Source organism: Indicator indicator, chromosome 5 (assembly GCF_027791375.1).
Source record: "Indicator indicator isolate 239-I01 chromosome 5, UM_Iind_1.1, whole genome shotgun sequence".
Classification (NCBI taxonomy): domain Eukaryota; kingdom Metazoa; phylum Chordata; class Aves; order Piciformes; family Indicatoridae; genus Indicator; species Indicator indicator.
The window spans coordinates 6,137,819-6,153,132 of record NC_072014.1 but is presented as its reverse complement, the minus strand read 5'-3'; the positions used below and the strand labels follow the sequence as shown (position 1 = coordinate 6,153,132).

At 44.6% G+C, this 15,314-nt stretch overlaps 1 protein-coding gene across 1 annotated transcript in view; it reads right to left on the bottom strand.

Annotated features, from left to right (window-relative positions):
- Positions 1-13,702, bottom strand: part of SATB2 (SATB homeobox 2) — a 134,522-nt gene extending 120,820 nt beyond the window's left edge. The window contains exon 1 of the mRNA XM_054381080.1: positions 13,492-13,702. Within this exon, the coding sequence (XP_054237055.1) occupies positions 13,492-13,660 (169 nt within the window). The 5' untranslated portion in view covers positions 13,661-13,702. The remainder of the gene's footprint in view (positions 1-13,491) is intronic.
- Positions 13,703-15,314: the final 1,612 nt, after the last annotated feature.

The window sequence follows — 15,314 nt, the reverse complement described above, 5'->3', positions numbered from 1 at the left end:
TCCCATTTCCACAGTGCCACATGTACAGGACCACTCACACTTGAGAACAATCAGGCTTGAAACAGGCCTCATGCTCAGCCCATGCCTCTGCAATTCAGTGATGAGGTGGAAGACAGAGCTCCCACATTTCAGCAAGGGTTAGTCATGTCCATTAAGGCTCACTTTCAAGCTACCCCATAAATTACAAATATAATTAAAGCGGACAGAATATAAGCTGTCGGCACTTAACTTCTCCACAAAGAAATGCTTGGTTTGGGTAAATGGACTGTGTTCCGGCCTTCAATGTATCAAGCACCAGCTTACAACAGCCTCATTAAGAGGCTGAGAATTCTTCCACTGTAAATCTTTGTTTAATGGGGACTGGAGGAATGACTTTGCAGTTGTTTGTCACTAACCACTCAGAAGCACGTGAAGAAAGTTGGGTGTGCACACTGACAGGCAGCCAGCAGGAAACCCCTGTGTCAAATACAGGGGATCCTATCAGGACCTTTGCAACTGTACAATCCTGTAGAAAACAAAAGTATCAAGCATCTCATTACGGCAAAAGCTTTTCTTTAAAACCAAGGGACCTTGCTTTCTGCTAAATTTCTGTACTCCAATGTGCTCTAGACAAAATGTGAGATATTTGATTTTGCATATAACCCGTAATGTGATGCTGTTACACTCCTACTCTTCATGGTTTTATAAGCCTGTTGCAAATAATTTGTTCCAGGATGCAATTTGGTAAAGAAAAGCTCAGTCCACAGATGACTTTAATACAACGTTTGCCAAAGAAGCAAAATCATGTTAAATAATATTACATGGTGGAATTTTTCTTCTTTGGAGGGCCAGAGGAAGTAAAACTAAGGACAATATCTTTCTCCTTCTTAGTTATTTTTTCTGGCTTTACATATTCAATAAATCTGCAGGCAGGAAATGCATTTCTACATATTATATTTTAGCCAATGGTGAATGCAAACCACAAAATATTATTTACAGCTTTCTTCAGCTTCCAGTCCTTTCTGTGGCTTCAGTCTCCCAACCATCACAACTATCCCAGATCTCAGGAAATCTTATAAAGAAGTCACTAAAGTCTCTGCAGACGTCCCCTGTTTCTGACAGCTTAACTAGCCAAAGAATCCTCCTACTAGTTGAAGTAACAGCTTTGCTGTTTAACACAAAATATTCCAGGCCACTGTCCCACCACAGAAACATATTATGAAACACAGAACTTGATTCGATAATACTGGAGTTTCTCAAAAAAGGGTATAGAAGAAAGGGTGCATTCAGAGTGTGTGCTGAGAGGAACAATCAAGGAGAAGCAGAGGGACAGGAGGTTCTCACCCCCGGCGCAGCCTCTACTGCGGCGTTGCTCAGGGCAGCGAGCAGGCCTCGCAGGCCTTCACTAGCCAAAGGGGATCATCTGTTACTGGGAACTAACCCCCTGTGCTAAACTATCTCAGAACTAAACTCCCCTGTGTTAAACTAGTTGCACTGACTTGATCCAACTTCAAATCTGCCACACCGGTTGGGCCCAAAGGGCAAGGGAAGGAGCAGCCCCTGGGCTCCATGCCCCCTGGGCAGCCCAGGGACAGCTGTGCACAGGGCAGCCAGGAGGCAGAAGACAATGAACAGGAGAATGAAGCGCTTCCAAATCTCCACCTAAAGGAGTGAAAAGTGGGAACGATGACAACCCAGACCTCAAAATACATTTTGGGGGGATGCTGTGTCTCACAGCTGTCTCTGTGGTCGAGCAGAAAGCCCAGCTCACCCCCCCAGCCACCCCCTAGCTGTGCCCACCTGGGGCTGTACCAGTGCCTGTGCTCCACCACGGCCACTGCTGAAGCGGGCTTCCCATCCACACAGCAGGATCACGGAATCATTTAGGTGGGAGAAGACTCTTAAGGTCATTGAGTCCAACCACACACACGGAAAGGCAAAGGGGAAGACACTAAAGCTGCATTTTTCCTAAATAAAAACAGTGGTTGCTTCAACTCCATTCCCAGTTAAAAATGAGGGAAAAAACCACCCCCCAGCAATACTTTATAACATGAACTAATGGAAAATACGCTCATTTCACTCAAACCAGTGAAGGAAATGCTTTTAAATTCAACTGGTGGGTTGTTTGTTTTTTTTTTCCTAAATAAAAAAAAGAAAAAGAAAGAAAAAGGAAAAAAAAAATCTGAAGTCATTAATTTCCTATAAGTTTTAGGGTTTGGGTTCTGTAACTGAAAAACAAGCTTAGGGTTTGGGAGGGGTTTTTGGTTTGGGGGACCATTTTCTGCCATTTTTCTCTCAAATACGTAACAAATTCGCCTAAGGGCCTAAGACTCTCTATGCCAAATTCCACCCAGAATTAATTTTAATGATCAACATTTTTAAACCCTGCAAACTGGAACCACTAATAAGCCCTTAACTTCGGTGGTGCTAGCAGATGCCATCATATTATGTAATTTTTAAAGCAAAAACCCATCTTCTAGCAAAAGCATTTTAATTAAGGTTCTATTAACTAGTCTCCTGGTACTGGGTAAGTCTCCTGGTACTGGGATAAGTCCCCTGGAATGTAACAGAAAAGCTCTCATAGCTAGTTTGAGGTTTTACTTCTGGAGAAGAGTTATATACCACACTCAGGCCTGTTTTGGGATCTTACCAGTAAGCTCTTTTTCTTGTCCATCCCTCTCTGAACTAACCCCCTGGCAAGAAAAAGAAGCAATTGTCTCACCCCTCCTTCATGTTACTAGATAAATAGCTGATGGAGAGTCTCATGTAACTCCATCTCTGTCTTCACACCCAGTTGCAGGCTTCAGCTGTTAAGACAAGCTGAATGGATCTGTAATCATTCTACTTGCTTCCTCCTTTCCTCATGTCTTTTGGAGAGTGACAGCATTAGAAAACCTCATTTCTAGTGGCAATGTCAACAGATATGGCAGAACTGTTTATGGGTGGAAATTATACGTACACACACAATAGGACAAGCCACATTAAACACTCTCTCAGAACAAATGTCATCAAACTCAATGGTTACTGATGGAGCCCTTTATCCTGCTTCGCTTTCAGCAAGGGTTCAGCTACTGTTATGGCAACATCACTACTGGACAGTATTTTTCTGGTATAAAGGAGACCACAGAAATTTTCAGCAGGAAAATAAACGGAGGAAAGAACCACAACCACGAAGGAGTAGAAGCAGCTCTGTCATTCCCTCCTCTAGAAGCAGCTAACTTCCCCCTCTGTCTCCTTTTTCACCAGTCAACACAGTCTTTAGATAGCCTGCACTCACGGCCCGCTATGGGCCAGGAAGCAGCAACTGGGGAAGCGCTCCACATTTTCAAAGACAAGATCACACAATCACCAACTGTGTATTTGAAGAGTTTTCATCTAGGAACATTTACTTTCATTAGCCACCAGGTCCTATTAATCTAAAAGCTTTTAATAACTACCACATCTTTATTAAACAGGTCATGAGGTCAAAGACCAAGAGTAAACAGGCACATACTCCTTCTCAGGTGTGCACAGAACACCTACTTTCTTCAGACAGTTAGGGATATTTTGGGGAGAGAGTGGAAGTGATCTACCTACAGGCTGACCTACCATGTGTGGATTTACTTATGAAGAGTCAGCAATCCACGCTTTTGGGACTCAGCAGGCTGAATTGCTACAACATTACATACACAGAGCTACCCTGGAGAATCAGATACTTCTGGTAGTGCAAATGCATGCGCTTGCAGAGAGGTGTTAGCCAAAGAAAGCAGATTACATCTGCTCTCCGAAGGCTGAACTGGCTCCCAGTTCACTTTTGGATGCCATGCCAAATGTTGATTTACAAAGCTGTATGGTACACAACTAGAGCCAAGGCTACTGTAGAGAGGATCTCTCTCTTCACCTATGGTATGGCAGAAAGTTCACTTCTGCTTAGAGCTCTAGGAGTCAGCTCTGGGGGAAATGGAGAGCCAGGTTCCCCCAGCCACAGGCCTTCAACTACAGGTAGGTTCAAGAGGAACACAGTCACAGTGCTGCTCAGCACAGGGCCTTTCTGTCTGTGGGATTTTCTTCAGAAGATTGAGATGCTGAGGTAGCTGAAGGGTCACAGAGAGTCAGTCCAAGGTAGCAATGGCCTAGGAGACCAAGTTCTCTCTCTGGCATACATGTCCACTGATTTGGAGAGAAAGAACAAGCAAACAAACAAATAGACAAAAAAAAAAAAAAAAGAAAAATAAAAGCAAAAAAACAAAACAAAGTAGCACAGCTTTTTTATTCTGAAAGAGAAAGAATTCTTTTTTACTACTCTCTACCTCTCCATGGCATTCTCTGAGTCATCTATTTGGCAAGTCAGTATGACACCATGCTCATATTAATATAATCAGAAGGGTTCAATCCAATGACAGAAATGTGACATTCATTATTATGCCAAACCCAGACACTCAGATAATCCTTACTTGAGCTTTACTGTCAAGCAGTACGCCTACTTGCTGCATACTCGCTCACAGGAGCCCATATGAAGTCTACTATCCAGACTTCTAGCTTCAGCAACAAACTACTTAAAAAAAAAAAAAAAAAGAGAAAATAATAAAAAAGAAAAAGCCCACACTTCTGTTACTCTGCATCTTCTCTAAGTCTAAAAATTGGTAGAGTGTATGACAGGTCCACCTCATTTTTCTTAATGATGTTTTTATTATTCTTTCACTCAATTAAAACAGAAATGGATATTGCATCTTCTGACTGTATAATTGTTATTGTAATCTGTTTTCGATCACTGCTTGGGAAATGGGTCCAAAACAACATAAACTATCCACAGCCTCAGAATACAAGTCATTTTCTTTTACTACGATACTTAAAGAGACATCTATCATGCTGCTCTGCTAGCATGTTTGTATTATGGCAAAAAAAAAAAAAAAAAAAGTTATTTGTAAGTTGAGAAAAGACATTATGAAAATCACCTTTTACTTCAAAGTATTGTGTAACTCATAATTTAGAACTACATTTCTTAATAACCACTCAATAAGGCTGGAAATTGTGCACATCTAATTTTAATATATAAATAATGGAAATGCATATAACCCAAAATATGCTCAAAATATGAATTTATATTACTCCTGAAAAATAGTCTGGTTCCAGTTTGGAAAATTACATGCTTCATTTCCAACAGAAGCCTGTCAGCTAAAATTTATCACAAACCCTCTCTGTGAGTCTAGATTACCAGGGTGGTGAATACTTCTATGTGAGTTTCCTCACCCATCTGAAGTTTCTGCCCAGACAAAGTCAGCAGCTTCTGGAGAGCGAAGTGTCGGTGATACACAAGCACAGCACTGTAGGAATCAAACAGAGCACCACAGAGAGGAAGAATAACCCTGTGGCTGCATGCAACGATACAAACCATGGGGTTTGATATGAGAAACTCCCCTCACAACATTTCTTGCCAGATTTAGTACTCTGGAAAAGATGCACTATCAGTAGAGTGTCTTTTCATCTCAGCCTGTGTCTTTGGGGAACAAGGAGGGAGCGTATTGAAGTGGGAGACATTGCTGCTGCACTCTGAAATGCAGTGGGCACACAGCTATCTCCAGAGATGCTCCAGCTTCATAGAAAATATAGTCTGACAGGTTGTTTTTATTAATCTGTTTCTGAGCTTTTTCACCTTGCTGACGGTGCTACTAACAAGGTAGAGTTGTGCTCAGGCTGTTTAATATTGCATGTCCGTCTCAGACAAGGACACCAGTTAGAGCAAAACAACTGACAATTTTTACTATCAGCCAGGTAATTCTCTACGTAGAAAACAAGTCGCATGCTTAAACCGAGCTGTCTCGTCAAGATCTTTCTATGCCCTTCCTATAATTTTAACTGATAAAAATCTCTTTTCTCCAACACTGCTGCATGTAACATCAATAATCATTTAGCATTTGCTGGGAGCTTTGAAATATACATTGAGTTGAGATTAAGACTTCTGTCCTAGCACCAGCTTACGATACAAGCAACACGGGGCTCACACTTCGTCTTTTAAGCAATCCTGTAAATTATTTGTGTAGGCTTATTCCATGTAGAAATGCCTTGCGGTGGGAGGTTTTACCTGGAGTCCTCAGAAATTCGCAACACTAATGTTCACATTCTTAAAAGTCAGAGTAGGAATTATACCTCAAAAAATCCCAAAAGAACAACAACAAAAAGAAAACCTACACAAAAAAACCCCAACACAAACCAACCAAGGAACCACCACCAAAACCCCAAACAACAACAAAAACAACCAAAACCCAAACGAACAACCAACACCTTTCACCCTTAGTGTTTGTAAGAGTTTCACAATGCCAGTAGCCTTACATTGCCAACAGACAAATGCTGCACCTTGGTATATTTAGGAATCTTCAGAAGATACTAGCAGAGCTAGTACAGGTATATAAAAAAACAAAGGCAAAAAAAAAATCCTATTTAAAATCCAAGTTCATGGGTTGTTTGGTTTTATTTGTTTTTTTTTAAGTTCTCTAAAATAAAGGAAATAAAAATGGAAATGGGAGGTGATTTTCCCTTACTAATATTGGATCCATGCAAATGAAGACAGGACAAAGTACAGACAGCAGCTGCAGTACATGCTTTAGTGCAAAGCTGTGGGAACCTGACTCTAGGACTGCAATATCGTGGACAACATCCACACATCAAAGAAGTGAAGGGCCACAAGAACCTCCTCTAGATGGGCTAATGGTTCCCCCTGAACTAAACAGCAAAGTGCATTTTCTGTCTGCCTTCCCGCTAATCAGTGTCAACTTGTTTGTACATAATCCCACAGCAGAGACCTAGCTCATCTGCATTCTGCAACAAGTATGAAGCTTGTTGGAAGGCAATTTGTTTTTAGCATGGCTGGAGGCTAGAAAACATTTCTCAAAAGCCATCAAATACTCAGCTGCCTTTTGTCTGCTGTGACTGTTTCTTACATCTGCATTAGCGACACATGTCATCTGGGGAGCTAGCATCTGACCCAGGACATTCCATACAGTAGGAACCAATTAGCACCAGAGCAGTTTTTCAGAGCTGGCAAGGGCATTGGTTCCTCACCCCACAAGCAGGCTGGCTTCAAAACCACCCTGTGCTTCAGGAGAGCACACTTGCTGGGTAGCTAAATCAATTCCATCAAGTCTGAGCTGGGCACAGGTTATCTTGAGCAAACCCCCATCGTATCAATTCTTAGAGACAGGGTAATACTTTATACCTTGAAAACCAGGCCTTTAATCCTAAAAACACAGCAGTAGTTACTAATTTAACTAAATTATGAGGGACGGTAATTAAAGGCCTAACTTATCTATGCCTTGCAATTTGGGATTCGAAATAAAGTCTTCTAAAGTTTTACAGATTTTTCAGTTATTTTGAAAAGTTTAAAAATAAGATTTAAAAGCAGGTTGGGGACTGCTCAGTCACAGAAATAAGAATTTTCCTAAACAGGTCACACAGCTGTTTGGTGAATATAAATACAAGACTGCAGTAAAACCATCCTCATTTTACAACACCATATATGCCAGATTGCATTACCATCTTCTGTGTCAAAGGGAGTGACAACAACCTTACTGGTCCAAGCATTTTGCTTAAGCTCCAGATCACCGTCGTGGCCCTTTTCCTCCCCATTCCACACTGACAGCTGTAAGGAAAATGGCAATAATAGAAAGTAACTGCAAAAATAAATATTCAGACTCACATCTCCAGGAAGAGTATTAAACTCAAACATTTTAAAAGGTATTTTAAAGTAACTGATACCATCTGAAGGTCTGTGTGCTACAAACTGGAACTTTTAAATATGACATAGCTGTCTGCTGAAATGATGGCTTGATTATAGCTACGCTATGCCAGATCTTCCCTACTCTTAAATCCAGATTAATGCAGTACAGCAAAATGATTTAAACAAAATATAAAGACTTCCCCAAATCAAGTAATTCAGAAAGGAATCTTTAAGTCTCACCCTTTAAGCGTTTACTCATAACAATAGAAATTTAACACTGTTTTTCTTGCTTCAATGTCCAAATCCTTCATCTAAATCCCAAGCGAGAAATATGTCACTATTTAATTTCTTTCTCACTGGCATCTTCATAGTCTTTTAGTAGGATTTTTGTCACCTTCCTCAGGCACAAAAACAATTATGGGGAGTCGATGACAGCCTCACCTGAACTGGAGTTTCCAAACAATCGCCCTATAAATAATTGACAGTGAATACACTCTGTTCTGTGCCAGTGAAGCTAAGAAAAGGCAGGACCCAGTTTATGAAATGTGGGGGGAAAGAATTAACAGAGACTTTTCAAAGGTGTTGGTTTCTCTTTCTTCCCTTTGGTTCACAATGAGAACAGCAGCATCCAGTTAACTAACGTGGCCCTGGGTCTGGGGTGGAGATGAAGCAGGGAGATTACTTGAAACACTGAGGAACTGTTTGGGGAAAAAATAAAATCTTACTACAGCTAATCTTGAACTCAAAATTGTCAGTGGCTTTCTGCAGATGCAACTTAAGAGTCCCAAAATTACCCTAAGCATCAAATTATGCCTAGGTCACCGAATGGGTGGATACCCTATACTCTGTTTAATGCCTATGTTCAATCGCACGCATGTTTTAACCAACTGTGTCTTTTACTTTAATAACAGACCAAGCACCAAAAACACATAAAAAAGACGATTTTTCTACCTCAGCAAAAATACAGCTGATACATCGCATGACCCCTTCAGGAGTGACCACTCTGTTTGTTCTATTTACATGACACAACCTGATTGGAAAAGCAGAGTGGGGGGGTGGCAATCAGCAAAAAGACCAGAAACACATTTTTAAGCATGGGTCACAAAAAAAAGAAATCACTGTCTTGCTTTCCCTTACTGTTCCTGTTCATTTAGAAGTCTCTTCGTCATTATTCATCAGGAACGTGTAAAATCCAAGAATTTACACTTCCTCACAATCCCTACTGAGTTATATCAAAGCACAAGGCAACATTTTCCAGCTATCCTGTAACAGATAAAATACAAAATACATTCACACACTGCTGGTTCCTGAACTAGCAAGGATTTGCAGCTTTTTTGTCTGTGTGTCTCGACACGTTTCATTCTTTCAAAGAGCTGTGTACTTCCTCCAGGCAGCAGGAAGATATCCTTCATCTGGGGTCTAGGCAGGAAGACTATCCAAAACTTAACCTTTCACTTGACTCAATTTGTAAGGGCAAGCAAAGCATGCCTCCTTACTCTGCTCAGGATGCCTTATACAGCTTAATGTTAAGTAATGGTTTAGAGCAGAGGAGCAAATTTCATCAAGCTGCACTCCTCAGTCGGCACAGAAGTAGATTTTCTCTCCAGTAATGTCCTTCAAATCCTTGTAGAAGATGTAAAAGGCAGCACAAACCCCATGATGTTTTTGCAGAAGTATTTAGAATGGATTTTGACAAAGGCTCTTTTAATCACCCTCAACCAGCACTTTCATCACCCCATAGTCATATGGAAACACATTTCCAACAACACCTAAGCAGAGAAGACACTGACTCCTCAGAACTTTATGGGGCTTCCAACAATTAGCAGCAGCACTCTGAGGAGTCACTGCGTCCACATTGCTGGTACATCTGACTGTATGAGCAGTGACCACAGCCGCTGATTAACATCCCCATCATGCAGTTTACTCTGACCTCCCTGAAAGTTTTCTCCTCCCTTAGTAACCTGTAAATTAAATCACACGTTTTAACAGTTAAATGATAAGAATGCATCACTCTTAGACTGCATCAGACTAACCTAACCATCAAATTTTTTGCAATCATTTCCTACCCCAATTTTGAACACATTCCCTTGGCTATATTTCGATTTTATGTTTCTGTTGCAGCAAAACCCAAACTTCAAACCAGCTCCTTCTGCACACTGGTACTTTAAGTTACATTCAGAGGCTTCTAATGCTATTTTTGTATGCTACTCAAACTAACACACACACATTTAGATACACATCCACTCATACACAAGCAGGTTCATGAATTGCAATCAACAATTTGGTAAATCTAAGTTTCCTAGCCATTAATCATCCTTTTTTTTTTTTTTTTTGTTAATTCCTTATGGAGTGAATTACTAACTGAGCAGAGACGCCAATTCTAGTAAGTGAATGTTACCCAACAGGGATATAAAGCTGTCAACACCATGGTGCTCTTGTTTGCTCTAAACTCTCTCCCAGGCTTCATATGTTTTTTAAAGTGATATTAGCCTTTTTTTCCCAAGGACCTTCACGAAACCAGCCTCTCCTGAACATCTGAGCACTTCTGCTGTACAACACATGGGTTTTAAAACCGACAGGTCAGATAACTGTAGGAACATTTCACGGAGCACTAGGTTAGTCAGACAAACCAAAACTGAGCTCTAACACATCGGACTGATGCTAACAACATTGTAAATGGTACCACAACTTTTAAATCCTCTATTAAACACAACCTCTGAGACCTCGTTTATCTTTTCAGTGACCTTCACCAGTTTATTACAGCTGCTGCAATGGCTCTTTGAATTAAGTACATTCAGGTTCAGACTTTTTTTAAAATAAATAAATAAAAGGAGAGTCATAAGGAAAAATTTCTCCTGAGAACAATTGATTTTCTGTCTTCACTACAAAAGCTTATTTTAAAACACTTTTTCACTCATAAATCTAGAGAGAAAGCTAAAAACACCTACAGCACTACAATATTTCTCCATTTCTCAGGGAAGTCACTGGAAAAATAATTGTAGCAAACACTATGATTATAAAACTGGTTACCAAAGGTCATCAGTCTCATCGTAGCACCAGTGACTTGAGAGCTTATTGCTCTGTTCCCAGGGATTAAGCTCAGAAACAGATACTATTACACCAAAAAGCTACTTGACAAGTAGGAAGAAATTTCAGCATTTACATAGCTAAGGCCCAAAATGAGATGAAGAAAAAAAAATTTGATAGCATCTGTCTTTGCTTTCAAAATCTTTATATACACTTTACAGAATTTGTAAAGAATTAAAATAAAACCTAAAATGGTCTCTGGTTTCCAGTGATATATTCCAATAATTTTTTCCCAAAATTAAGCTCACATTCAATAAATATCAGCACTCTTTAAAGCTTGGAAAATAAGAATAAACTGAAAACTGACATCCAGAATGTTATTTCACCACAACTTCCAACAGTTTCCTTTTTACCAAACACTAGGAACAAGACTAAGAGCCTTCACTAAGATTCATTAGCAGTTTAAAACCCTCATTTGCCACTATACTAAAAATGAGCCTTTTCACAAACATCCACAGTTGCATTTCATAACCCCGGTGAAAAAATTACTAACAACACAGTGACTACTGCACAGACACAGACTTCCAGAGACACCCGAAACGCTGTGATCTTCACTCAGAAAATGATCACTTGGTCACACAGATTCTTAAAGACCACACTTGAAAAAAGAGCAGAGGAAAAATATCTGGAATTAGCTGTGTTGATTTATCTTGAGAGCATTTCCAGGAGGAAAAAAAGAAAAAAAGAAATCAATTCTAAACAGCACCATTATCTTATTAAAAAAATCTGCCTTAACTAATTTAGTATTGAGTATAACAGAATCTAGGTAAGTATTCAGACAAGAATAATTCTCCTCTTGCTTTCAGTATCAATAAGGAGTAATGAATAAACTTTATGATGAATAGCCTGAAACCAAAGAAATTGAGACTGTGTAAAGAACACCAACCAAGAATAAAAATAAATGACTCCTGCATTTCCTATTTCCCCTACACTTTTACACTCCAGTTTGTACCAGCTTTATAAATGGGGTGAAGAGGAATTAATGAAAATGTAAGCTCTTAAAAGTTTGCTTTCAGAAATAGGAATCCTTGTTTAAGTGGAAGAAATCTTCCATAACTGAACAGGCCAGATTCAAGCTGAACCACCGGTATAGCTATAAAAGCTGGTGAATTTCTCTTGGCTAACACAGCTGCAATTAGGAAGCAACATATATATATATATATATATTCCAAAAACATCTCTTTAAAATATGTTTCTGTAACTACCCCAAGGAAAAAGACTATAGCTCCAGTTCTAACGTCCTCTTTAAAATCGGGCAGCTATAACGCCTTAGTCTCCAGAAAGGCATCCAAAACTACGTATATTGCTCTTTAGGCGATTAACCAGTTCGTTTTTACAATTGTTCAGAAAACTGTTTCTCCACCAATTTGTAAGCGGAATAGCACTATGAGCCTTTCACTGCAGAGCTGTTCCTTCTTTTTCCACGCGTTAGAAGAACACGAAGACGACATTTAGAGAACAGACACAACGTCATCCAAGAAACATAAAGAAGTGCTGAGATCTCTTACCCTTCATTAGGTGTGTAAATGAATCCTATGTTTGTAAAATTAAATAAAATCTGCAGCCCCTTTAGCAAACTTCAGCAATTAGGAAGCCTAGTGAGACAAAGAGGTCTAAAACAAGCATCTAATGCTAAAATCGCTAAATAAACGCCGCATAATAGAAAGTCATGTGACAACCATATCAAAGTATCTCCTGAAATGTCATTTACACAAACTCTTTGTGTACAAACACCTACATTTGTATGTTACCACTCTGTACATTTGGAAAAACAAACACATAGACATTGTTTTTTAAAAGATGAGGCTATTTGTGGCCTGTCCTGCACTAATTTTTCTCCCGACATCTGTCTAATTTCCAGATTTTTAACTACCTTTTTTCAAGCATAAGGCTGCATTGTGTTAAATGTGACAGCTGCATAGCCAAGATGAAAAATAAGAGGGCGTTTAGGAGAAGTGGCTAGAAGTTTGGCTGTATGGAAGCAAAAGGAATAAAAAAGCAACCACACGTGTCACTTAGATATGCTCTAACACAGAACTGACCTGCAACTAGCGAGTAAAGTATGGAAGTGGTGCGGAGAACGGCAGGAATGCTGCAAAACTAACGCTTGGCAATTCTTCTGAAGAAGCCGGACCCCGTACGTGTGTTGCCCTGTCCTCTTTTACAACTGCTATAAAATGCCGTTTAGCGAAATAAAACCTCCCCAAACGCAACCATCAAGACCTCCATTTCTCCCTCCTGGAGAGCCCCTTCACGGAGCTGCACCAGCGGGTGTTGCACACCCGATTCATCCCTCCCGCATCCAGCCCGAGGCGATGCCCTCCTGTGCGGATGCTGCCCGGGCCCCGCTGCCATCCACGAGCTCTCTCTCCAGCGGGCAGCGTCGAAGGAGGCCTCACCTGCGCTGGGCCGGGCGCCCCGCTGCAACCCGGGAGGAGACCGGTCTTGTCAGGACCGAGGCCTTCAACCAGCGGCTGCTGCCCGCCGCGCACCGCGGCCGAAGCCCCTCACGCAGCCCGGATCCCGCAATGGCGTGCAGCAGGCACACGCTGCCCAGGACCGCGGGTAGCAGCCGGACAGGGGCCACACCGGCCTGAGGCAGCTCCGCCGCACACCGCGCCGACCCGCCCGCCAAGAGCCACGCCGGACACGCCGCTCTGCGCTCCCCGACACCGGGGCCGCCGCGCCGAGCTGAGCCGGCGGTGCCGCTGTGAGCGCGGCCGCACGGTTACCTCCCACGGGCTTGGTGACGGCTCCGTTGGGCCTCCCGCGGGTACCCATGGGGCTACCGTTCTGCTCCAGCCTGGCCACCTTGGCGGGGGGGGGACCTTTGACATCGGGGCTGCCGCTGCCTCTGTCGGGGCTGTCCCGAAGGCAGGGGCTCTCACTCCTCCGTTCCATGTTCGGAGACGCAGCTCCCGCTGGCAGGTCGCAGTAAAAGGAGCACGGACCTAGAGCGAGAGAAACAAGGGGCGCTTCAGCTGTTGTCGCCCGGCACCGGGCCCCGCTTGCCCACCCAGGTCCCTGCAGTGCGTCCCCCGGGACGGATCGGCCCAGCGAACAACGGTCGGGCGCGGTATCACCCCTCTCCCGCAGCTGGAGCCGGCTCCGCTGAAAGCGCGCGGTTCGACCCCGACGGCCCCATCCCGGCTGCTTTTACCCGTAAGGCCGGCTCGCGGTTCGCCGCCATCCAGCCCCAACCTGTCGCGGGCCCCCGGAGGTGGACCGCGCTGTCTCCCGGTCCCCATCACACCGGGGCTTGCAGGCCCGCCGGCAGCCCACCCGCTTGCGGCAGCCAGGTGCTACGCCTCGGGCCCCGGCGCGGCTCCGGCCCGCCCCCGGGGGCCGCGGGGAAGCGGCTGTCCGCCCGGGCGGCCCCGCAGCACGGCCCCCCCGCGCCGGCCAGCTGTGATGCCACGGAGCAGCCGGCCGCCGGCGAGCGGCTCCCGGGAGCTGCCACTGTACTTACTGCTTAGAGCCTGTCTGTAAGCTGGCTGAGCTGGGCTCTGTCCATGGATCAGAAGTAGAGAATCCAGGGTGGAAAGTTTCCTTGCTTCCTCCTCTCACGCCGATTTCTTCCCTTGTACTATTTCCCCCCACCCCCAGCCCCTCCTTGCCCTTCTCCTGGGGTGACGAGGCAGCGGGGCCGGGGCGGCTGCCCGCTCTGCGCGGGGCTACAGGGGCCAGAGCCCCTTCCCGGAGGGTCCCGGGTGGCAAGCGGAGCTGAGCGTGGAGGCCGGGGCGAGGGGGCGGGGAGCGGCGGGGCCGCCGGCTGCGGTGCGGAGGAGCTGGGAGACGGAGCCGGCTTCTCACACCTTCCGCGCAGAAAATCGACACCGGGGGAGCAGGGGAAAGAGAAGAGGAGCGAGCGCCGCTCTCCCGGGCTCCGCGGCGGCGGCGGCGGGTGCCTAACGGCGCGGGGAAACAGCGGCGGCGGCCCCCGGTGTGTCACTTTCAATCGCTCCCTCCTCTGCCAGCAACAGCGGCGGCAGGAGGGACTCGCCACAGAGTGGAGAAACGGTTATTAACTGCGTTGAGTCATGGAGACAGAGTGAGTCCTTTTGGGGTTGTCCGTGGGTTCGGCTTATGGTGCGTGTGTCTGTGTGTGTGTGTGTCTGCCTGTCTGTCTGCGCCGCGCTCCCGTCCCAGGGCTGTGCATCCCAAACATCGCCACCCCTCCGCGCCTCCGACACCCCTCCCCTCTCCGCCCCCCCGCGCAGACCCGGCGCTTCCTGGGGACCGCGGACGGGCGCGTAGCAGCCCCCCCCTTACCGGACCGGCCCGCCCCGCACGGTCCCGGCCCCGCAGGGTAGGAGCCGCGATCCACCTGGCAGGAATTACTAGGCAATTAATAAATATCGCATCTCGCACAAGGCCCACCTGCGCGGGGCAGCGCGGAGCGGGGGTGGCCGCGGTAGGGGGAGCGCGGCAGGGCGAGGCGGATGATGACAGGAGAGCGGGGGGCAGAAGGCGCCAGCACCGGGGCAGTTGGTCTAGGGGAGGGCCAAGGAAAAGAGGAGGAGGAGGAGCCGGAGCCGGGGACGAGGCGGAGAAC